Raw genomic sequence first — 24,373 nt, 5'->3', positions numbered from 1 at the left:
ATGTTTAAGTAAACCTTGTTTCCTTTATTGCAGTGTTTCCCAACTTTGGCAACTTGAAGATATCTGGACTTCAACTCCCAGAATTCCCCAGCCAGCATCCGCTGGCTGGGGAATTCTGGGAGTTGAAGTCCAAATATCTTCAAGTTGCCAAGGTTGGGAAACACTGCTTTATTGCATTTATTTTGGTGAGAATTATTAGGAACTAAACAGAACTATTAAAAAACATGGGTCTGTGTATTTTATACGTGTGATGGCTCTTGGGAACAATACCATATTTAGACAGATTGCTGAGTGTTAGAATCTTTGTGCCTGGAAAAAAAAGTTGCTCTACCATCTGCACCCAGGAATTGTGTGCATTTCACACCAATATCCAAGACATTCTCCAGTGCACCCTGAAGGAGATAATCTTTCCCAGAATATTTTAAGCAGCATAATTCAAGAACAAAAATGACTCTCTGAATAACTGCACCACAATGTGAGATGGGGAACTAGTCACTTATTCCTATGGGCCAGGGAAAGATGCGAGGTCCACTTTTTCCTAACATAAAAAGAATGTGGCTTAGAATCGAAGGATCGTGAGCAAAGGAAACCACGAGGAGAAGGGAATTTAGCACATGGGTGTCAGAGTGTCAGCTCCATGGATTCTGTCTGAGGGGAATGCCTGGATGATTGGAAGAATCGACCTTGGCAATGGAAACACAAAGCTCTTTTCATCAATTCAAGCTGGGAGTCTAAAGCTGCAGATGGTTACCTCCAGCACTGCCTATTCAGGGTGAGGGTTTATAAAACGGCACTTTACTGAATACTAATGGATCAAAACAAAGATTTAATTACATAAAGATGGCTTGTTCATTTTTAAATCAAGATCCAGGTCAGTGTTTCAGAAAAGAACTGTAGGGCTATCTTTTATATGTAGGTGTAAAGTCTGAGATTTTTAACTGCAAACATAAACATTAAAGTACAGATTAGTGTCTGTTAAATTGGGGACTGCTTCAAAGCTGGACTTGCTAATATTTATACACTTTCATTTCTTCTTTTGGTCTGGTTAGGAGCCTTCCTGAAAATCTGAATGCTTAGAAGGTATAAATATAACTTATCTCCTCTGGTTTTTTTTTTTCAAATTCAGAATGGGCTTGGTTAATAAAATAGTAAGTAGGAACAATACAGTTATGGGGTTTTTTGAGGTGAGAGTATTTGCTTTATGCAAGCTTTTTTTTTTCCTTTTTAAATTATAAAATTATATTATATACTGCTCATTTAACAGTTTCAGTTAATATGTGTTTTAATATATTATTTTATTAAGAATCTCTTGGGGGGGTTACACAAATTTAGTTTTTCTCATTAACTAGTTAAAATAATATCCTGAATGCATCACTGAAGTTTTGTTTCTCATGTTAGGGATCTGCCTAGAAACATTGTGATACCATTTTAAGGCAGTGATAGATTTTTGTTTCACAGAATTATAATTGTTAATTAAAATATCACATTTCCAGATTCCTCCTTCCATTTCCTAATTGATTAACTATAATGTTGAAAAGACAAATATTAACTACCGGTATATCATAAAATAGAACATGTATTATGTTGTACAGGTAGTCCTCAACAAGAGATGAGTTTCAGCAGGTTTTGACCAGTTCTGGAGAACCAGTAGCGGAAGTGTTGAGTAATTTGAAGAACTGGTAGTAGAAACTTTGAGTAGTTTGGAGAACCTGTAAATACCACCTCTGACTGCCCCCACCTCCATGTATCTTCTGCCTCTTGAGTCCCAGTTGATCGGGAGGAAGTGGAAATTTTGCAATATGTGTGTATGTGTGTGTGTGTTTTGTTTGTCTTTTGCAAACAATGAGGTACAAGTTACAAGTAAGAGAAAAAGCATTTAAAACATATCTTATAGAAACGCAACTAACTTACCACTGTAAATAACCAGGCGGCATCTTCCACTTTATCTGAGAACCAAGAACCTGCATGTCAATAGTCTTACTGAATAAAATATCTAAGAAATAAAAATTAATCTGATTGCTCTTCTCAGATAATTAAAAATAATTTCTGTGAAAAAGAAGGGGAAAAAAGAATTTAGGGTTATCATCCAAAGTCTGATACAATACCATGTAAGAACACTGACATTGTACAACATAATTGCAATCTTGCAAGATTTGGGCTGATTTTTAATATTTTTATTTTAAAGTTAGTATCTCCAAGGTGCTGTTGGGAAATCCCATGTCCCATGATTCCCATGCCACACGTTAGCACTAGTTTGACAAGTCTAGCTGTCATGATGGGATTCCAAAGCTATAAATCAGGGGTGGGTTCCTCCTCGTTCGGACCAGATTGCCCAAACCGTTTAGAAGACACACACACACACCGGTGACATAACATTGACATCACAGATCTGGTTCTGTCGGTGCCGGTCCGTGCATGCCGCCACATTTTTCTGAATTTTCACTGAATTCAGCGTGAAACATCACAATGTGAACCAGTGGCGAAAGTAAGTGGAGCCCACCCCTGCAAATGATGCAGCAGTTATCTGCATTTTTAAAAGGCGTGTTACATTACACTGTATTACAGCAATTCCATTCTTTTCATACTTCCTCTTTTTATTGAATGAGAAAATCAGAGAATGAACTAAATGCTTAATTTTGCCTCCGTTGGAATGCACATTAAGAGTTTGCCCTACATTTTAGTTTATTTGACAAACTTGCTTTTAGACACAAATAAATTGTTGCATACGATTATTTCAGACAATGCTTTTCAAAAATTATTGACTGGGAAGAAGCAGTTATCAATGGCTGTTGTTTTAAATCTTATTTATAACCTATAGATTATAAATGTTCCCACTTGCTGGTTCTTATACATCTAAGTAGATCTTCCTAAGCAAATAACTATAGCGTCTACCTCCATCATTCTGCTCCCAAACATATAAGGACTATCTGAAAAATTACATAATTCATGCAAACCTTCCTAGAACAGGAACAGAAGGAAATCTGAAAATGAAGAAAGCAGGTTCCCAATACGCACTATGATGAGAGTCCCTTTAATTGACATATGAATTATGGAATAAGTGAATAAAGGGCATAGGAAAGTCACTAGATTTTATGACAGTGGGTATGCAAACTAGGTCTGCTTTAGGGATTAAGGTTTGTGTAGAATTAAGACTAATACCAATGTATAAAGGAGGTTGTGTGTGATTCAGCTGAGAACTTACAAAGTTTGTTTAGGTATTTAAGATTGATTGCAGATATCATACTTGTTTTAAACCCTTCAATAATTCCAGTTATTACTTCATTTGGAACATTCATTTGCAGGGAAGCAGCCCACATGTATGGTATAGTTAAAGGTTTGAAAGAGAATCATCCACATACTTTATCAATTACCATTCAGGTATAACTAAGACCATATGCAAAGAAACATTTTTAAAAGAAAGTCCCATAGCTTAAAAGCAAAATATAACTGCAGAAGATTTTAAATACTGTCTACTACAGTATCATTATTCCAACTTGGAAAATTCTTAGAATACTTGTAACAGTGAGCATATTTTTTTAAAAAAAGAACTGTGCAAATCAGTCGACAAAACATTATTTTGACAAAAATAAACAATATTTAATAACCTTAAATCTTTGTTGCTTATAAATATTTTATTAACATTTAGTAAGTGATGAAATTGTCTTGCTGGATAATAATCTCATATGGTCTAAGGCAGTGTTTCCCAACCGTGGCAACTTGAAGATATTTGGACTTCAACTCCCAGAATTCCACAGCCAGCAAATGCTGGCTGGGGAATTCTGGGAGTTGAAGTCCAAATGTCTTCAAGTTGCCAAGGTTGGGAAACGCTGGTCTAAGGCCCGGGTGTCAAACTCAAGGCTTGGGGGACAGATCCTGCCTGTGGGGTGCTTAGATCTGGCCCATGGGGCCACCTTGGAAACAGTGAAGCACAGGCCTGTGGTGCCTCTGCCAGAGAAAACTGGCCCCAAGCTTCATTTCCAGCTGCAAAGGCCTCCTTCAACCTTCTGCCAGTGAAGAGAGAGTTCACATGCAGCACTCCCAAGCTGGCAGAGGGTTGCAGGAAGCCTTCACAGCCAGAAACGGAGCTCAGGAGCCTGTTTTTGCTGGCAGACTGCTTGGGCTGCCATTGGTGCTCTCAACAGGAGTGACATCGAGCAGGCCATACCTACTCTGGTCACCTCACCCCCTCCGAGGTCAAACACAACTCTGAGGCAGCCCTCAATTAAATCGAGTTTGATACCCCAGTTTAGGGTAACTGAAAATGATTCAAGAAATGGTCATCTAGAGCAGACCTCAGAGACATAATTTTAAATCCCGCGGACCACCAAATTCATAATTTTAAATCCCACGGACCCTAATTCATAACTTTAAGTGCCACAGACCACTAATATGATTTTTTTAAAGAAATACATTTGTATAATAATGACCAGAAAACTTTAATTTTATTAATATGAAATGCACCTATTTAACATAACAAAATTATAAAATGCTTATTTAATTATAACAAAATTCTAAATGCTTATTTAATCATAACAAAATCTTTAAAGCTTTCCTTCTTTCCTTTCCCTATCTTTCCTCTCCTCTCCCCTCTTTTCCTTTCCTTTCTTCTTCTGCCTGAACCCAGATTATCTTAGAATAGAAATAGGGAACTTTTGACCCTTCAAGTGTTAGTGAAACACAAAATCACCATCAGTGCTAAATACAGTGATTTACTAGAATGATTTATTACTTGGATGTACAACAATAATATTTCTAATTTTTATGTGATATTTGACTGGAAAGTAAATAAACTAAGACATTTGCAAGTTTCTCTTTTAAATCTTCATTGTTAGAGTCAGAATTTATTTATTAGAGTCATAGACCAGGGACCAAAACAAATAAAAACAATAAATATACAATTAAAAATTATAGAATGAAATAATAAATAACAGATAAAATCCATGATAAAATCCAGTCTGTCAATATATGAAACTCTGCCACAATGATAGCACAGTTCATTTTTACTGCTACCATCTGTCCAAAGGCTATTATATGCTTCTTTATATTTGATTTTACTCCTGCTGCACCTATTTAATATCTCTGGCAGCAATTACCATAGATACAATGATTTCAATTGCTTTCTGATCTGTTAAGAGACTTTTTAAAATGTATTTCAAAATGTCACACACCAGTGCGCCAGGTAGCCCTTTGCCAAGTTTTCAGTGTTCAGACATGTTTTAAATTCAGCTATATACGCTACATAGACTCTCCCTCTTTCTGTGTGCACTTACAAAAATAGAAATATTCTGCAGCCAATAATAGTTTTGGTGTCAAGTGTTTCTGCATTATATTTGTTTTGCAAAGCTGAATTGTGTGGGGTTTTGTGGAACACTTAAGCTGCTTTAATAAAGTATGTTTTGCCACCAATAACACTGGGGAAAATAAGAACTTTTTTCCAGCAATCATCTAATTTGCCTTTAAAAAACATTCAAGCACCTGTATATATAAACATTGAGTCATTTTTTGACCCTTTCCAAAAAATTAATCTTCTTAACAAAGCTATCCATCTTGTTGTTATTTCCCCCTCTGTCTTCATTGACTGCAGTTCAGTGTTATTCTTCTCTGTTTTTTTGCCCTTTTACCTCACGGCAAGGATAAAGTGAGAAATTTTTAATAATTTCAACTTTATCATTTCTGTCGTATCTTTTCTAGCAATCAAAACAAAAAACCCTGAAATATGTTTTCCTGCTACTTGCTTTTCTGAGACTTCTAGAAGAATTAACTCTAAAAACAAGGATGTCCTGGGCTACTTATCTGCCAATGGAAGAATTTATTAACAAGGAATTTATTAAGAAGGAAATAACAAAAAAATATATGACACAGTTAAACAGGTTAAATTTGGGAGGAAATTGTACCAAAGACATTTTTTGTTACCATATTTATTTAGCTTATATGCAGAAATTGATTATAAAAATGCTTAGCGAGAAGAAATAGAAGTTGTGATTGAATTTGCTCAGAAATCAATAACCGTAGATATGCTGATGATAACTTTTTAACAGCATAAAGTCAGAAAAAGCAAAGTACAGTAATCTCTTGTTGAAAATAAAAAGAAGTGGAAAAGCCAATCCATGATTAGTATTTGGGAGAGAAAAACCTAATGTTATTTAAATAACACAATTCATCCAATCATTGAAATAGTAACAAACTTTATCTTTCTAAGATCAACATTCATAAGATGGTGATTAAGTCATGAAATTAAGGATCATCTGTCACTAAGAAGACCATAAAAAATGTAGGAAAATATTAAAATGCCGAGACAACACACAGACAAAGGTTGCTGGGCTGTACTTCTCCATTAAGACTAAATGAAGAAGCAATCATTCATTTGAATTGTAGTGCTGGAGAAAATTGTTAAGAATATTTGGATCACTAAGAACAAAACATAATTCAATATGGCATGAAGTCAAATCCGATTGCTCACTGAGAGCACTAAATTTAAGCTTAGATATTTCAGAAACACAAAGTGAAGGAAAGATCCACTGGAGAAAACTGTAATGTTTGGAGTAATCCAGAGGTGGGTTCCTACCAGTTTATTTATTTATTTTTATTTATTTATTAGATTTGTATGCCGTCCCTCTCCATAGACTTGGGGCGACTCACAACAATAACAAAGACAATGTAATAACAAATCTAATAATTTAAAAAACACTAAAAACCCCATTATTAAAAGCAAGCATACACACAAACATACCATGTATAAACTGTATAGGCCCGGGGGAGATGTCTCAGTTCCCCCATGCCTGACGGCAGAGATGGGTCTTAAGAACTTTACGAAAGGCAAGGAGGGTGGGGGCAATTCTAATCTCCGGCGGGAGCTGGTTCTAGATGGTTGGGGCCGCCACAGAGAAGGCTCTTCTCCTGGGTCCTGCCAAACAACATTGTTTAGTCGACGGGACCCAGAGAAGGCCAACTCGGTGGAACCTAACCGGTCGCTGGGATTCGTGCGGCAGAAGGCAGTCCCGGAGATATTCTGGTCCGATGCCATGAAGGGCTTTATAGGTCATAACCAACACTTTGAATTGTGACCGGAAATTGATCGGCAACCAATGCAGACTGCGGAGTGTTGGTGTAACATGGGCATACTTTGGGAAGCCCATGATTGCTCTCACAACAGCATTCTGCACAATCTGAAGTTTCCGAACACTTTTCAAAGGTAGCCCCATGTAGTCGAACCTCGAGGTGATGAGGGCATGAGTGACTGTGAGCAGTGAGTCCCGGTCCAAATAGGGCCACAACTGGTGCACCAGGCGAACCTGGGCAAACATCCCCCTCGCCACAGCTGAAAGATGGTTCTCTAATGTGAGCTGTGGATCGAGGAGGACGCCCAAGTTGTGGACCCTCTCTGAGGGGGTCAATAATTCCCCCCCCAGGGTTATGGACGGACAGATGGAATTGTCCCTGGGAGGCAGAACCCACAGCCACACCGTCTTATCCGGGTTGAGTTTGAGTCTGTTGACACCCATCCAGACCCCAACAGCCTCCAGGCACCGGCACATCACTTTCACTGCTTCGTTGACTGGACATGGGGTGGAGATGTATAACTGGGTGTCATCCGCATGCTGATGATACCTCACCCCATGCCCCTGGATGATCTCACCCAGCAGTTTCATGTAGTTCAGACTAGTTATATAGAATCGGTACTAAAAATAGGGACTGGTTCTCCAAACCAGCAGTAATGGCAGCCTGGCCATGCTCCTGAAGCAGTCCCCATTTTGCTCGCCCTGCCTGCCCACTCCACCCATCTCTCCAACCAAGCTTGAAACTTTGCTTCAGAGGAGCAGTGGGACAGCGTTTCCCCCCATTTGCCCGCTGGATTTATAAACATAGGTATGTCCTTCAGTGTTGTGATTAGCTCTGGCCCAGCTCCTGCCCCAAGGACTGTGGATGTGGGGGAGACATCCACATGCTGCAGGCCTGTTTTGCCCCCCCCCCCGGTGAAATCTGCTGATAAAGGCTCCTCTGACCAAGAAGACATGAGTGACAGGGAGGAGGAGAGTGGGGCAGACAGCTCAGAAGGAGATCAATTATCTAGCTCCTCCTTGGATTCAGAACAAGAGTTAATGATACAGCCATGCAAGCGGAGAGAGATGCATAGGCAACAACAACTGAGAGATAATTATCAAAGAAAATGAGGCCATCTGTGGTTGGGTGGGGCTGTGGTAATTATAAATAGCAGCCTGTGGGTTTGGCCGTTGTGGAGGATTATCTGATCGTTGTGTTTCGTGACTGCTTTACTGACTTTGACCTTTTGTGTGCTGATTTTTCCCCGCTTTGAAACTAAACCAGAGCAAAGTGTGTTTCACTTTGTGAAAGAAGAAGGACTGTGAATTGCCTCACAGCTGCAAGCTAAGTATCACAGAACTGATAAGGGACTTGTACAAATTACCAGCTTGTTTGGAGACGAGTGCTCTTTGCTATACCAAAAGAGGGCTTAGTTTAAGTGAATTTTCATTATAAAGAACATTGTTTTGAATTTTCAAACGTGTGTGTGTCTGAAATTTGTACCTGTGAATTTTTGGGAGGAGTGTACGAGAGAGCCCGACAGAACATTCAGGCTGCAAAGTTGAAAGTTTTGCTTCCTTCTAGGAAACATGGCTTTTCCACACCCTAAATCCTCTGGCGGTCTATTTTTGGAAATTTTCCCCCTCTCTTCCCCCCTTTCCCTCTGTCAAAGTCCCAAAAATTTTTTCCACCATTTCAGTGGGCGTGACTAGATGGGCGGGTCATGTGATCGAGAGTGTGTGAGTGACATCAACTTGGCCACGCCCACTCAGTCACATACCCCCCCACTAAATTTTTTACTGCCCACCAAAGTGGTAGTAAAGCAAAAAAATTTAGAACCCACTTTATTGGGCCACAGCAGCAAAGCCAAGTAATGTTTCTGCCTTTACATAATTTATTGTGTTGCAGTTTTGGGACATAATTAATGGATTCTCTGGCATTCTTTCATCTCCTACTGAGTATTTCCTACATTTTTTTTTTCACAAGGAGTTTGGTGTCAAAAAAATCCAAACCTATTCATTAATCTATTGTCAGATATTTTTCTGCCTGCTGTTACATACTGTATTATATAAAGATACTGTGGTTGAGTGTATCATGTTCATTCCTTAGAGTAAAGTTGAAAATTGTGCAAGGATGGATTTTTCTGAATTTTTAGTTTGCTTATGTTTCCTGTCCTATCAGTTGCACAGTTTCAGTACTATTGGCTAGTTTTTCTTATAACCGACAGGAAGAAAAAATGTTGAGAGCTTCATCTGAACATTCTGAAAGTATTTTGTTCCTTTTTATTGGGGGATGGGGAATGTCTAACATACCCTAAATTTGTCAAAATCCTCCAATACCTTTTTCACAGGGTTTGTAGACATTGTATAGCTTTCTGCTTTCTTCTTCGCAAATTAACCATCTCTAGAGTCACTAATACCCCAAATAAATCTTACTCATTTATTGAATACTCATGTGACGTGTATGACCAAAGCCCTTTTTTCCCCCAGAGCCAGAGTATCTTTCCATGCAGAATTCAAACTATTCATTTTAATCTGAAGGGCTTTTGGTTGCTTAGGGCACACTAATATATTTACACATTTAGCAAGTAGTGAATGTTTACTAATATATAACTGTAGCAGCATACTTGAGCCTATAATTGAAAGTTTAGAACAGTGATTTCCAAACTTGACAATTTTAAGATTGAGTTGAAGTCCAACCGTCTTAAAGATGTCAAGCTTGAAAAACACTGGTTTGGAAATTCAGACGTCTTCTAGAAGCTCTTTGAATATATAGATACCATCGCTTCTCCTCTTTTTAGAACAGAACAGAATAGAATTCTATATTGGACACACAAGGAATTTGTCACTGCTGCATATGCTCTCTGTGTACATAAAAGAAAACATACATTTGTCAAGAATCATGTGGTACAAGATTTAATGATTGTCATGGGGTACAAAAAAGCAATCAGGAAACAATATAAATCATAATTATACAAGCAACAAATAACAGTCATACAGTCATAAGTGAGAGGAGATGGGTGATAGGAATGATGAGAAGACTAATAGTAATAGTAATGCAGCCTTAGAATAGAATAGAATAGAATAGAATAGAATAGAATTTTTATTGGCCACGTGTGATTGGACACACAAGGAATTGTCTTGGTGCATATGCTCTCAGTGTACATAAAAGAAAAAGATAAATTTGTCTAGAATCATGTGGTACAATACTTAATTATTGTCACAGGAGTCAAATAAGCAATGAAGAAACAATCAATATTAATAAAAATCTTAGGATACAAGCAACAAGTTACAGTCATACAGTCCTAAATGGGAGGAAAAGGATGATAGGAATGATGAGAAAAACTAGTAGAAATAGAAGTACAGATTTAGTGAATAGTTTGACAGTGATGAGGGAATTATTTGTTTAGTGGAGTGATGGCATACTGGAAAAAACCATTCTGGTTTTCAGTTGTTATTAAATAGTTGTAGAGGTCAAGAAAGAATGATCCTTCCAGATGTAGTGATTAATCATATCACTGGCTAAAAATAAAATCAGGGCCTATGGTTATCATGGATTTTCACACTGTAATTAAGAAATTAAGAAGTTAAGCAAAACTAACATCATTAATAACAACTTGGCATTAGTTATCTAAATATTACTTTACTTTATTTTAGTCAATGTTAGGCGTGTAATATGTTATGATGGTTTTTCTGAAGGCAGTATAATTCAAAATAGAAAGTGCTGAATTACAGAAGTAATTTGTAAAGTTTTAAGCCAATGATTAATATTTTACTTCCTCCTTGGATAATGTAGAAGGTAATTCTGAAATTTTCTAAGGATGGTAGAAATAAACCCTCCATAATCCTTTTACTTGAAGCAATTTCTCTAACCTCAATGATACCACCTAAATAGTTGTATTCGGAAGAATTTAAATTGTAGCCTGTTTTTTATTCTAAACAACTTTTAATAACATAGTGGACATGTTTGTAATGAGTGTTCCTCATAAACCTGAGTAGTTTTCAGATTCCATAAGCTGGAGATTTTACTTATTATTATTCATTTCATTCATAATAGTTATCTATATCTATATCATCTGTCTAGTTGTCTACATGCATACAGTACATACATATACACATACACTTACATATACATCATTGTGAAAGATTTTAAAGCCGTCCCAAGTATTGGCATCACAAATGATATAAACTAGATATAAATTCTAATCCAGTAGAATTTAAACAAGACATGATGATGTGAAGTTTATCTTAAAGCCATATAATTTGCTCACCCTAATCCTAACCCTAAGATTCTGTGTCCTGGACTATTTTGAACTGGGTATGGAGGGGTGGCCAAAAGGCCCAGTCAAACCTGAGTTCAAACAATATTTGACAAGGCAGCATATCAGCGCAAGGGGGAAGCCTATTGTGGGGCAAACACATTGTTGTACCTCTGACACTATGAGAGGCAATTCTAAGGGCATTGCATGAGGAGCATCCATCTAGGATGAAAGCTTTGTCCCAAAGCTTTGTGTGGTGGACAAACATTGGACAAACAGGTGGAGGAATGTATCATGGGGTACACTCTGTGCCAGGAGTCTACGCCTGCTCCTCCAAAATCCCCTGCATATGAATGGGAACAACCCAGGGCCCCATGGTCGGAATCCATATTGATTTTGCAGGCCCATTTCATGGGCAAACATTTATGGTTATTATTATTTATTATTATTTATTAGATTTGACAATGGCCCTCAACTCATGGCTATCCCATTTGAGGGGTTCTGAGCTGAATTGGGAATCAAACATATACTAGTCGCCCCCTTTCACCCGACAAGACGAATGCATGGTTTGAGCAGCCAAAGGAGCTTTGGGGCAGTTAGGGCCAGGAGATTGGCAAGCCCATGTTGACAACTTTCTCTTAGTGCAACACTTCTCTTAGTGCAACACTTTAAGCACCGTCACTGGGAAAAGCCCAGCCGAGTTACTTATGGGAAGGAAGCTCCAGTCCATACTAGACAGGTTGTACCCAGACTACTCCAATAAAAGAGACAAGATAGCCCAGTCAAGTCAGAATATTCCAAACAGATGATCCAGTGTTCACAAGGAACTTTGCAGAGGATCCCCTTTGGTTATCTGGGCAGATCTTAGAAGTAACAGACCCAAAGCCTTAGATAGTTCTGTTAAGTGATGGTAGAAAATGGTGGCGCTATATTGATCAACTGACCACTCTCCACCCAAAGCCAACGGCCAAACTGAGCTGCACAGATCAAAGAGGGTTCCACAACGTCCCACATATCTAAAGGTCTGTGTTCTAATGTGTTGGACCAAACCAAATGAGGTTTTGAAAGTGTAGACTGTTTATTCCAAGGTCCGCTCTAGAGATTGGGAAAACTGAGACCGCTGATTGGTTGAACCAGCCGGCAGCCCTCTACTTAAGGAGAATTTTCCGGTTGGTTCCTTTGCTGGATCTGTGTGTTATTCAATAAAGAGCTGTTAAGTCACTACTCTCTCCAAGTCTCTTCAATACCTCACCTTCTTCCTTCTGCAGTAACTGTCCTCCTCCTCTTCCCCTCCTCCTCCCCCCACCCAAATTCCAAGCTTTTATTTCTTTCCTAAAGAGTTTGCATGCATTATTTGTTTTTACATTGATTCCTATGGGAAAAATTGCTTCTTCTTACAAACTTTTCTACTTAAGAATCTGGTCACGGAACGAATTAAGTTCTTAAGCAGAGGTACCACTATACCTGCTAAAAATAATGAGTGACAAAAGCACCTAAAACTTAATTCAGCTAAGGGTGTTGGGAAATTAGTAAAATCCTCAATGCTTGACATAGGGACTGCATACACTGCAGAGACAAAACAGAAGAACATGGCATTCACTTAAGATGAAATAGAATATTTGATCGGAATATGTAGAGACCAGAATATGGTATTATGAGCAATATACAAATGTTAACCCTTTGGTACGTTCTCATATTTTCCTTGCACATCACTGCAGCGCATATCTGTGGCTATATATTTGTGTTTTTTTCCTTTTGTGTGAACCTCATGCAAGTCCAGAAACAATTGTGATGGCACTATAGCCTGGCATAAAGTTGGATAGGAAGAAGAATGTCTTCTTCCTACAGTTACAATTTGCTTTGGGAATAATTTCTTAAACATATATCAGAAATCTTCTCCTACGTTGTGGCTATGCTATGGAATATAATCTCTTGGAACTATTTCCTCGCACAGGCAAAAAGCATCATGAATTAGAGTATAGAACAATAGAATAGTGGAAGAATGAGTAGCCTGGGATCCCTGGAGAAAGTTATAGTGACACCTTGACCTAGAGAATGGAGAGGAAGCAATAGGAATAATGTCAGAGTAGGTCAGTGCTACCAATTGTAAATCCCAGCCTTCTCTTCAAATGGAATTTACATGTGGTTAAATGCTATATATCATTTGAGATTCATCTCATTTGGATAATCTGCTTCTAATTTGGGTTCATTTATTTAAAAAGTTAGCTCTCAAAAATATAAATGCCTGTTCCCAAATAAAACAAAAAGCGAAGTGGCCTTGCACTCTTTATATTTGGTATGCCTACCTTATTCTGATTATAGCCATCATCATTCATTTAAAGAGCAAGAGCCATGATTGTTAGGCCCCATTATTTTCAATGAGGCCTGACAGTTTCAAAGTTAAACAGAAGACAGCAACTTTCATCCAATGAGTATTTCTTTTCATACGTAGACAACTCTATTCTGCCTTGTCAACCCTACGGTTCCTCAAGTCTTCCCATTTATGTTTTAGGTTCTTGGGTTAATAGTATTGAAATTCATTGGCAAATGTTACTGAAGTTTCCTATTAGGCTTCATGTAGAACAGATGGCCTTCCTTCTGATGGAATGAAAATAGTTTTGTACATATATGCTAGTGATGAAAACAACAAGGGACTAAAAGGGTGCTGAGAAGATAGGGATTAAGTGAGAGATAAATCCCAAAATACAGTCATACCTCATCTTACGGACCTAATTGGTTCCCGGGGGAGGTTCGTAAGACGATAGGTCCGTAAGACGAAACATTGTTTCCCATAGGAAACAATGTAAAGTCAATTAATCCGTGCAACAACAAAAAAAAAAACCCACAAAAAAACACTGCCGCCCGGCTGTCACCTTTTAAAACAGCCCGGGGGCTTCTCAGTGGCCTCCTGAATGCCGAACGCCAAACCCAAACTTCCAGGTTCGGCTTCGGGAGGCTGCTGAGAAGCCCCCCGGCTGTTTTAAAAGGTGACAGCCGGGCGGCGCGGCTTCCCAGCGGCCTCCCGAACCTGAACTTTTGCCGAACTTCCGGGTTCGGCGTTCGGGAGGCCGCTGGGAAGCCCTGCCGCCCGGCTGTCACCTTTTTCTGAACCCCGGGTTCGTATCTCGGGTTGTTCGTAAGACGAGGGTTTCGTATCTTGAGGTATCACTGTAGTTACATAGTTAGTCTAATATTAATGACTTGGATGATAATCTTCCATATTTTAGATGTCTGTTAATCGTTATCTGTTGCCTTTAATTTTGGTATGCACTAGAGCAGGGGTCCCCAACCTTTTGGACCTCAGGGACCGCCAAGATCACAATTTTTAATCCCACAGACCACCAAATTCATAATTTTAAATACCACAGACCACCAAATTCATAATTTTTAATCCCACGGACCCTAATTCATAATTTTAAGTGCTGTAGACCATTAATATGAATTTTTTAAAAGATAAATACATTTGTAAAATAATGACCAGAGAACTTTATTAATATGAAATGCATCTATTTAACATAACAAAATTATAAATGCTTATTTAATTATAACAAAATCATAAATGCTTATTTAATCATGACAAAATCTTTAAAGGTTGTTTAATTGTAACAAAATTATTAACAGTAATGTAGTTATTACAAAATAATTGAAGCTTATTCGATGGTGGCTTGCTGATGTTGTTGGAAAAGTCAGTCCCACATTCCATAGCTGTAGCTGTAGTCCCTCCCCTCCCTTCTCCTCTTTCCTTTCCTAAAACTAGGTTTTACCCTTTACCATATTTTTCGGAGTATAAGATGCACCTTTTTCCTTCCTAAAAGAGGCTGAAAATTTGGGTGTGTCTTATTTTCCCAGCTTCCTATTCTCTCCAAAGAAGTTTTTTTCCAGCTCTAAGTCTTTGCAGGCTTGTTTTCATTCCGATTCCCTCTGAAACATTGGTGCTTTTCAGCCCTAACATGCTAACAATTTTCTTGGCTCTTTTTTATTGCTACTCCCTTGGAAGCAGTTTTTCCTGCCCTAAATCATTGCAGGCTTGTTTCCATTCCTACTCCTTCTGAAAAAGACTTTTCAGACCTAACCAGGGGATAAAATTATGTGCTGAAGCTGAACAGACTAAGGACGCTAACCAGATGAATACCTGATAGGTAGATTTTTTCCCCGAATTTTCCTCCCCAAAACTATGGTGCGTCTTATACACTGAAAAATACGGTATCTGAAGGGTGGGGGAGAGGGGCACGGTTTCCATTTTTTAGGTTTAGTTTTTCACCTCACTGAGGCCCATAGAGTATTTTTTGGAAACTCCAAGGTGATGGAAGTCAATTTCAACAGCAAATCAACATTTTTTTTGCTGAACTTCTTATTTTTAAAATAGATTACTTTAAAAATGAACAATTAAATAAATAACCTGGATTTTTTTAAAAAAAAAATAACTCAGACATATATGTGATGGGCTGCTATCACACTGGTTGGTTCCTCAAAAGGAGGGAGAGGGGATAGATGTGGCCATTGACAAGCATAATATTGCTCATCTATGTTTTCTCCAGGAATGCTCAAAATTAAATAACTATGAGCATAGTTTCACCTTTGTGACCTTCTTCTACCTCTGTAATTCTTTGAGTCCAGGCAGTGATCTTCAGCAATATAGAGAATATGAAAAATATTATTAAATACATATCTGGCATCATATTCTCTTACTCAAAAACTTTCTTACATTTCCCGCTGTCTTTCCTCCACAATTATTTTTTGGGTTAGTATATTTATACCCAATTGTATGAAAAGCTAGAGGTTTTCTGAATAATGCTATAAAATGCAAGCTAGTATCTATACTGCATAATGCTATGTAAGCAAGCTTGTATCTCCTGAAAAAAAAGTTACAGTTTTTGTATCTATTGCCCACCTAGGGATAATTGTTGTAGATCTCTATTTCTCATCCATAAGTCCTTAAAAGCTCTCTATTGGTCCAAAAAGAATGGAATTCCTTTACATATTGTATTAATATATTAAGCAGAAACTGCCAGGAAACCACAAAAGGTGTTGTGTATTTAATTTCCTATACTGATGGATTTATGCCCATTTTTGTTCTTGCATATTTTTATGCCACGTGTTTATGTGAAAAATTAATCTTCGGAAAAAGTTGTATAACACAGATAAAAGAATACGTAACTATTAAAATATCAGCCAAAATATGTTCAGTTTATAGCTATAGATCAGTTTTCCAACATGATTTGTTCCAGAGACATTTGGACTATAAATCCAAGAATTTCCAAGTGTCGTACTCAGTGTTCCCTTTAATTTTCTTTTGGGGTGGGCGGAAAAGTATAGTGTCTGAGCGGCAGTCCCTTCGGGACTGGGCGGCACAGAAATATTAAATAAATAAATAAACAAACAAACAAACAAAAAACCCACCCTGTTTTGCCTCAGAGAATTTCAAAATAAAATACTGTACTGTGTGTCTATAACAGTGAGCGCATAATAGGGCAACTCTATCAATATCAAAATGCCACTTAAATAGTTGAGCTAGTTTCAAACTAGATTTTGATTTTCTTTCTCTCTTCCTTACTCCCATTCTTTTTCTTTCTCTTTTCCTTCCTCTCTTTTTTCTATCTGTTTCTCTCTCTTCCTCTCTTCCTCTCTCTCTCCTTCCCTCTCACTCTTTCCCTCTCGGCTTCTGGGCAGGTTTGGAAAACTCTGAGTTGATGATGATTTTTAAGTGAGCGATTGCTCACTGCTCAGCTTAGAGGGAACTATGGTTGTACTATCAAAGTGTAGAAACCTGACATCAATTTACTGCTGTTCAGGGTGAAATAACAAGTTTAACAAAGATCAGGTATATTATTTGAAATGTGACTAAAATGTTGCTCTATTGTTTTCACTTTTCTTAACCATGCTACTTCCTCTGATAGGTTTTCCTAGAAGGAGTTATATACAAAATTAGTTAATCTTCATCTCGGACAAATTAGCACCCAGATACCAGTTGGTATTGTGTTTTTCCAAATATAGCAACAGAGGTCTCCATAATTCAATATTTCAGTGTCCATTTAAACATATATTTTGAGAGGGGGAAAATGTTTCAAATGTATATTAGAACATATTCCAGTCTTTTTCCCATCATAGACTAATAGAAAAATGGATAATGGGCAAATATCAGCATGAACTGACGGTATATTGCTTCAGCTTTGCCCTTTCTCTTAACCCTACTCAGCATAGTTCCCTCTAAGCTGAGCAGTGAGCAATCGCTCACTTAAAAATCATCATCAACTCAAGAGTTTTCCAAACCTGCCCAGAAGCCGAGAGGGAAAGAGTGAGAGGGAAGGAGAGAGAGAGGAAGAGAGAGAAACAGATAGAAAAAAGAGAGGAAGGAAAAGAGAAAGAAAAAGAATGGGAGTAAGGAAGAGAGAAAGAAAATCAAAATCTAGTTTGAAACTAGCTCAACTATTTAAGTGGCATTTTGATATTGATAGAGTTGCCCTATTATGAGCTCACTGTTATAGACACACAGTACAGTATTTTATTTTGAAATTCTCTGAGGCAAAACAGGGTGGTTTGTTTGTTTGTTTGTTTGTTTGTTTGTTTGTTTGTTTGGGTTTATGGTTAGGTTTATTGGATTTATATGCCGCCCCTCTCCGCAAACTCGGGGCGGCTCACAACAATAATAAAAAACAGTACAGTACACAATACCAAATCCAATGCCCACCCATCCAGTTACAATTTAAATTAATAATCTCATAAAAACAGTATATATAAAAAACAGGCACACAGTCAATCAATCAACAAAACAACATGGGCAAGGGGGAGGTGTTTTAGTTCCCCCATGCCTGATGGCAAAGGTGGGTCTTAAGGAGTTTACGAAAGGCAGGGAGGGTGGGGGCAATCCTAATCTCAGGGGGGAGCTGGTTCCAGAGGGTTGGGGCCCCCACAGAGAAGGCTCTTCCCCTGTGTCCCGCCAGACGACATTGTTTAGTCAACGGGACCCGGAGAAGGCCAACTCTGTGGGACCTAACCGGTCGCTGGGATTCGTGCGGCAGGAGGCGGTCCCGAAGATATTCTGGTCCGGTGCCATGAAGGGCTTTATAGGTCATAACCAACACTTTGAATTGTGACCGGAAACTGATCGGCAGCCAATGCAGACTGCGGAGTGTTGGAGTGATATGGGCATACTTGGAGAAGCCCATAATTGCTCTCGCAGCTGCATTCTGCACGATCTGAAGTTTCCGAACACTTTTCAAAGGTAGCCCCATGTAGAGAGCGTTACAGTAGTCGAGCCTCAAGGTGATGAGGGCATGAGTGACTGTGAGCAATGACTCCCGGTCCAAACAGGGCCGCAACTGGCGCACCAGGCGAACCTGGGCAAACGCCCCCCTCGCCACAGCTGAAAGGTGTTTTTCTAATGTGAGCTGTGGATCGAGGAGGACGCCCAAGTTGCGGACCCTCTCTGAGGGGGTCAATAATTCCCCCCCCCCCCAGGGTAATGGACGGACAGATAGAATTGTCCTTGGGAGGCAAAACCCACAGCCACTCCGTCTTGTCTGGGTTTATTTATTTATTTATTTATTTATTTATTTATTTATTTATTTATTATTTCTGTGCCGCCCAGTCCTGAAGGGACTGCTGCTCAGACACTATACTTTTTCACCCACCCCCCAAAAAAATTAGAGGGAACACTGCTACTCAGTATATGAAGCAGGAAAATTGAGAGTTGAAAAGCATTCTTATCACTACTTTGTCCATCCTTTGCTATGCTTGCTAAAGATGCCAAGTATTTTCCAGTCATTTCAGATGAAATAGTTGTAAAATCCTTTTATCAGAGATCATGGAGAACCATTGTCTTCTAATGCATCAAAAAGAAGATAAGTGCCAAAGGGTTGACTCATGTCCCAAAGGTGATCTTTTCTTTTTCTTTTTATAAAGTATCTTTATTGTTTTCCAGAAATAAAAAAGAAGAAAAGAAAAAAGAAAGAAAAAAAAATAAAAGAATAAGGAGTAAAAGCAGTATTTCTCACGTTTTGTTCTAGTTTAACAGATCTTAATCCATTTCTATTACCTTTCTGATACATTTCTTTATATTTTGTATATTTACATTTAATTATCATAAATAAAATTTACTAATTGATACAGAAAGAGATACATTGGGAAGAAAAAGAGTAATAAAAGTCATACTTCCTAAGGTAATTATTATCCTTCTTTTGTATACTGATACTTTGTATTGTTACATTTTCAGCCTTTGTTTCGAATCCATTCCTGCCATTTTTCCCAAATTCGTTTAGATTTTTTACTTTCAATCCCCTTAATTGAATTTGTCATTTCATCCATCTCAATACATTTATATATTTTATCAATAATTAAGCTCTCTGATGGAGTTTGTTCGTTTTTCCATGTTTGTGCCAATGAGATTCTGACTGCAGTGCTTAGATGTGTTATGTGGAAGAGCGTTTGTTTGGTATAAGATCTTTTCCAAATTCCTAAGAGTAAACCTTCTGGTGTGTATTCTATCTTCTCTTTTATAATTTCGGCGAGCCAATTATGAGTTGTTTTCCATATTCTTTGAATTTTGGGGCAGGACCACCACATATGAAAAAAGGAACCTTTTTGTTTTTTACATTTCCAACAGGTGTCTTGTAATGCCGGATATATTTTCGCTAATCTTGATGGTGGCATATACCATCTGTAGAAGAGTTTGTAATAATTTTCTTTATATGCAGGTGATCTTTTCAAAAGGCAACTGGATTTCTTTGTTTTTCCTTTAAGATATTTCACTTTTTACTCAAGAAGCTTCTAGAGCTGGGGTGGCGTAGTGGTTAGAGTGCAGCACTGCAGGCTACAGCTAACTAACTGCTAGCGTTAGTTCAGCAATTCAAATGTCACCACCTGGTTGGTTGACTCAGCCTTCCATTCTTCCTAGGTGGGTAAAATGAGGACCCAGATTGTTGGGGGCAATATGCTGACTCTGTGAACCGCTTAGAAAGAGCTCTCAAAGCACTATGAAGTGGTATATAAGTATAAATGTTAAATGCTATTGCTATTGAATAAAGCTTCAGTTTGGATATTCAAACTTCTTGAATAAAGCCTCAGTTCTGAACTGAAGAAACTTCCAGGTTGGAAAGCGAAGCACCTGGAAGGAAAAACAAAGTCCAATTGCCTTTTGAAAAAAGCACCTTTGGGACAACCATAACTTGAATGACTGAGACTCTCATGGACTAGTAGACTCATGTGCTTGTATCATTTACATATTCTCCATCACTGTGTAAAAATACATCGCAGTGTAGGTAAGAGGGGTTATGCAAAGATTCTTGAAGGAACTGTGGTAGCAACTAAAGATCTTTTTAGTCAAATGAAAACCATGTGTGTTCTTTAAAATAAATGGCTTGTACTGCATTTGAGAATATGGGAATCTTCAGTATGGGAGTCTGCAAGGAAAAAATGCTGAAATATGTGTCATAAATTCATCAAATGGTGGGGCACAAGTAGTTTTGTGTCTGCTTTCATCAAATGTGAGATACATAGATGTACAATCCAAGATGGTAACTTTAGACCAATCACTTTTTTGTCAGCCCTGTGAAGAAAGCAGTGTCAAACCACTTCCAATTCCTTTTCCAAAAAGAACTACGTGGATCTGTCAGTTATCAGAAGATTTAAAGGCACCTAACTAAATAAATTCTCAAGAATTGGAAAGAAAGCTGAAAGAAATGCAACCGCTCTTTTCCCTATAGTATTAGAAGTTGAATTAAAAACGTATGGTAAGAATGAGCAACAAGATATATCAGTATCAATATTTATAGTAGAATGGTGTTTCTCGACGTTGGCTATTTTAAGAGATGTGGACTTCAAGTCCCAGAATTCCCCAGCCAGCATAAGGAATTCTGGGAGAAGAAGTCCACATCTCTTAAAGTGGCCAAGATTGAGAAACACTGTAGTAGAACAACATTTCCCTCATGTTGCCTTCCATCATGCCTGGTAAGTACTGCTCCATTCAAAGAGTATCAAACTAGAAAAGGCTAATGGTAGGAGGTCGAAATAAATTGTAACCCTATAACAATAGCAATTGTAATACCGTCCCATAGCATCCATAGCCCCATAGCCCCCTCTGGATGATTTACAATATAGAAATATTATTTTCATATTGCCCATGTTGGCTTGTCTCGGTTAGGCTATGAAACCTTCGACAACACCGAGCAGGGAATTTTAACAGAGCGTGGATGTGTGATAAAGCCAAGACACAGACTTAGTTAAATAAGTATTATTTACATATAAACAAAATATAAACAATCCAGAATAAGCACGAAGCAAATACAGGATAATAAGCACTGAGCAATTACAAGATAGAAGCACAAAGCAAAATACAATATAGATAATAAGCATGAAGCTAATACAAGAAGATACGCACGAAGCGTAAACACAACTATATATGGTATGCCTGAGTGTATGTCTGTTAGTATATGGGGTCTTTATTAAATCGTTAAATATTTTAAATCTGTTTAGATTATTTATGATTTGTTTCCACGTGTTGTGAGCCGCCCCGAGTCTTCGGAGAGGGGCGGCATACAAATCTAAGTAATAAATAAATAAATAAAAACTCCCCCTCTCTCAGGCAAAGTGAAAAAGGAAGTGACTGAGCAGAATAATGAGCTTTTATAACTTCAATGAGGAAGTGATGAAACAGCCTTGAATATTAACTCTTCAAGTACAAGTTAACTCTTTGAGTGCACATTAACTCTTTAAGTACAAGTTTGGTACAAGTGTACAATATGCAGTTTACAATGGCAATCCCTAACAACCATGTACCCTGTACGAACAGCCCCCCCCCCAAACAATCTTGGTTCTCCTTTTACCAACCTTACTCGTAAGAGGTCTCTAAGGGACATGCATAAGCGCACCATCATGCCTACAATTTCTGTCCTAGTGTCCAAATTTACCTATACAACCCTTGCATCCTGGACATAATCTGTTTCAACTCCTACCCTCAAAATGCCGCTACAGAGCACTGCACACCAAGTCAACTAGACACAAGAAGTTTTTTTCCAAATGCCATCACTCTGCTAAACAAATATTTCCCTCATAAGTGTCAAACTATTTACTAAGTTTGCACTACTATTACTACTAGTTTTTTCCTCATCATTCCTGTCACCCATTTCCTCCCACTCATGACTGTAACTTGTTGCTTGTATCCTTAAGATTTTTATTAATATTGATTGCTTCTTCATTGCCTATTTGACCCTTATGGCAATCATTAAGTGTTGTACTCATGATTCTTGACAGATGTATCTTTTCTTCTATGTACACTGAGAGGATATGCATTAAAGATAAATTCCTTGTGTGTCTAATCACACTTGGCCAATAAAAGAATTCTACACCGACTTTCTTTTGTTTATGTTTATACCATATATATTTTCTTGTACACATTTTGACAAATAAATAAATAAAATAAGGATGGAAGGCCAAATCAACCTTGAGCCACGTGAGGATCAAATTGCTAAGTGCAGGCAGTTTGGTTGCAATACTGCACTTCAACTATTACAGGGCTTTTGTGTTAGCCATTCAACACTCTCCACCAAATTCTTCTTACTGAGCAGGGTGAAAGTATAATTAACAAACACATTTGTAAATGCTACTTTACATAATCACATTTTAAAATGTAAACTTCAGAGAGCCTCCAATTAAAGCTCACCTGCAATTGAGGCAGAAATGAAGGCGTAGTGTTTTATTAATTAGATATTCCATGTTAGAAAAACCACCACCAGGGTAGCAGGGTAGATACTTACATATTCCCCTCCACATACAAACACCATGAATTTTGAAGATGTTGCATGTGGAATGGCATCTCTACAAGAAGCTTCACACACTAAGTGTCAGAATACTGTGTAAACCTGGCGACATGAGAGCCTGAGATATTGTGTTTGTCACAGAGTGGAAGATAAATTAACACCCTCTTCTGACTGTGACAAGGCTGAGTTGTAGGTGAAAAGTTCCTTACAAATTGTCTGCATTCTGCCTTGGGAGCCTGTCTCGGTTACAGTAATGCTTTGTTTCTTCTATGACCACCCCTGGGTTGTATTGGTCCAGAGCAAACACTGTCTCTTTTCAGGCAGGACATTCCTAATATTAGTTTCCTTTTCTTCCTCCCCACCTCCCCCTTCCTCCATTCCAGATTGCAAAGGCTGGTGGACGTCCTAAGGAAGAAGATTGGAGCAGGGTCCGTTAGGATGGTGATCTGATAGAAAGCCCCAGTCTAAGGAAGCATTCACATCTGGAGGCCAGGCTGCTTCATTCAGTGCTGTGTAAACATTAAAGCTTTAACTTAGCAAACAGTTGTTAGAAGTGGGACACTCCAACGACATTCCAAGCCGAGATAAAATCAAATCATAAATGTTTAACCACTTGGCTGCTGAGATCTGAGATTTATCCAAAGGTATTTGGTCAAATTTACTTTTGTAGCAGATCTATTTTGGTCACATTTAGTGAACCGTGTAGTTGTCTGCGGGAGTCTGTGTTTAATGGTCAATTGTTCTTTATGGAGTTCTTGCTTCTTATTTCTAATTTAAAGTTCAAAATACTGTAGAGGGTTCCTAAACTTTTACATTCTCTGAATAGAAAATTTTAAGATTGGCAAAAGATGCTGAAGTGTAAAGTGTTTCTAATGAAAAAAGGGAAGCCCAGAGGAAAAAAATCTCTATTGCTGATATGCTGTCCACTGTCATATAACTTCTTAAGTGTATTGGGTTTTTTTTTTAATGAATGCCCTGTTGGTGAATGAAAATATTCACCTGCCAGAAAGGGGCATATACGCTGGGTTATGGGTTCTTGTTGAATATTTTATATGATTGTTGTTTGCCTAAATAAAGAAATAAAAGAATTGGTTGAACCAGTACTTAATTATACTTAAAGCTGATGGATGAAAATCAATGATAAATACCCTACACTATTTCAGATGCTATCATAAATCTTAAGAAACGCAAATTACTCTAAAAAGTACAATAAAACATTTATTCCACCAAATGATGCGGAACACATGAAGTTGAAAAACAGCAAATATTTATGACTTTTCTATGCATTATAAGAGTAGACTAGTATGGTTACTCTTGAAGA

The 24,373-nt window shown here is 38.0% G+C and overlaps 1 protein-coding gene across 3 annotated transcripts in view; it reads left to right on the top strand.

The window, feature by feature from the left end:
* Nucleotides 1-24,137, top strand: part of MIPOL1 (mirror-image polydactyly 1) — a 249,340-nt gene extending 225,203 nt beyond the window's left edge. For all 3 annotated transcript variants that reach the window (XM_070755348.1, XM_070755340.1, XM_070755357.1), the window contains one exon: nucleotides 23,436-24,137. In XM_070755348.1, the coding sequence (XP_070611449.1) occupies nucleotides 23,436-23,502 (67 nt within the window). In that variant the 3' untranslated portion in view covers nucleotides 23,503-24,137. The remainder of the gene's footprint in view (nucleotides 1-23,435) is intronic.
* Nucleotides 24,138-24,373: the final 236 nt, after the last annotated feature.

This window comes from Erythrolamprus reginae, chromosome 1, assembly GCF_031021105.1.
Source record: "Erythrolamprus reginae isolate rEryReg1 chromosome 1, rEryReg1.hap1, whole genome shotgun sequence".
NCBI lineage: Eukaryota > Metazoa > Chordata > Lepidosauria > Squamata > Dipsadidae > Erythrolamprus > Erythrolamprus reginae.
This window is presented reverse-complemented; position numbering and strand designations above follow the sequence as displayed.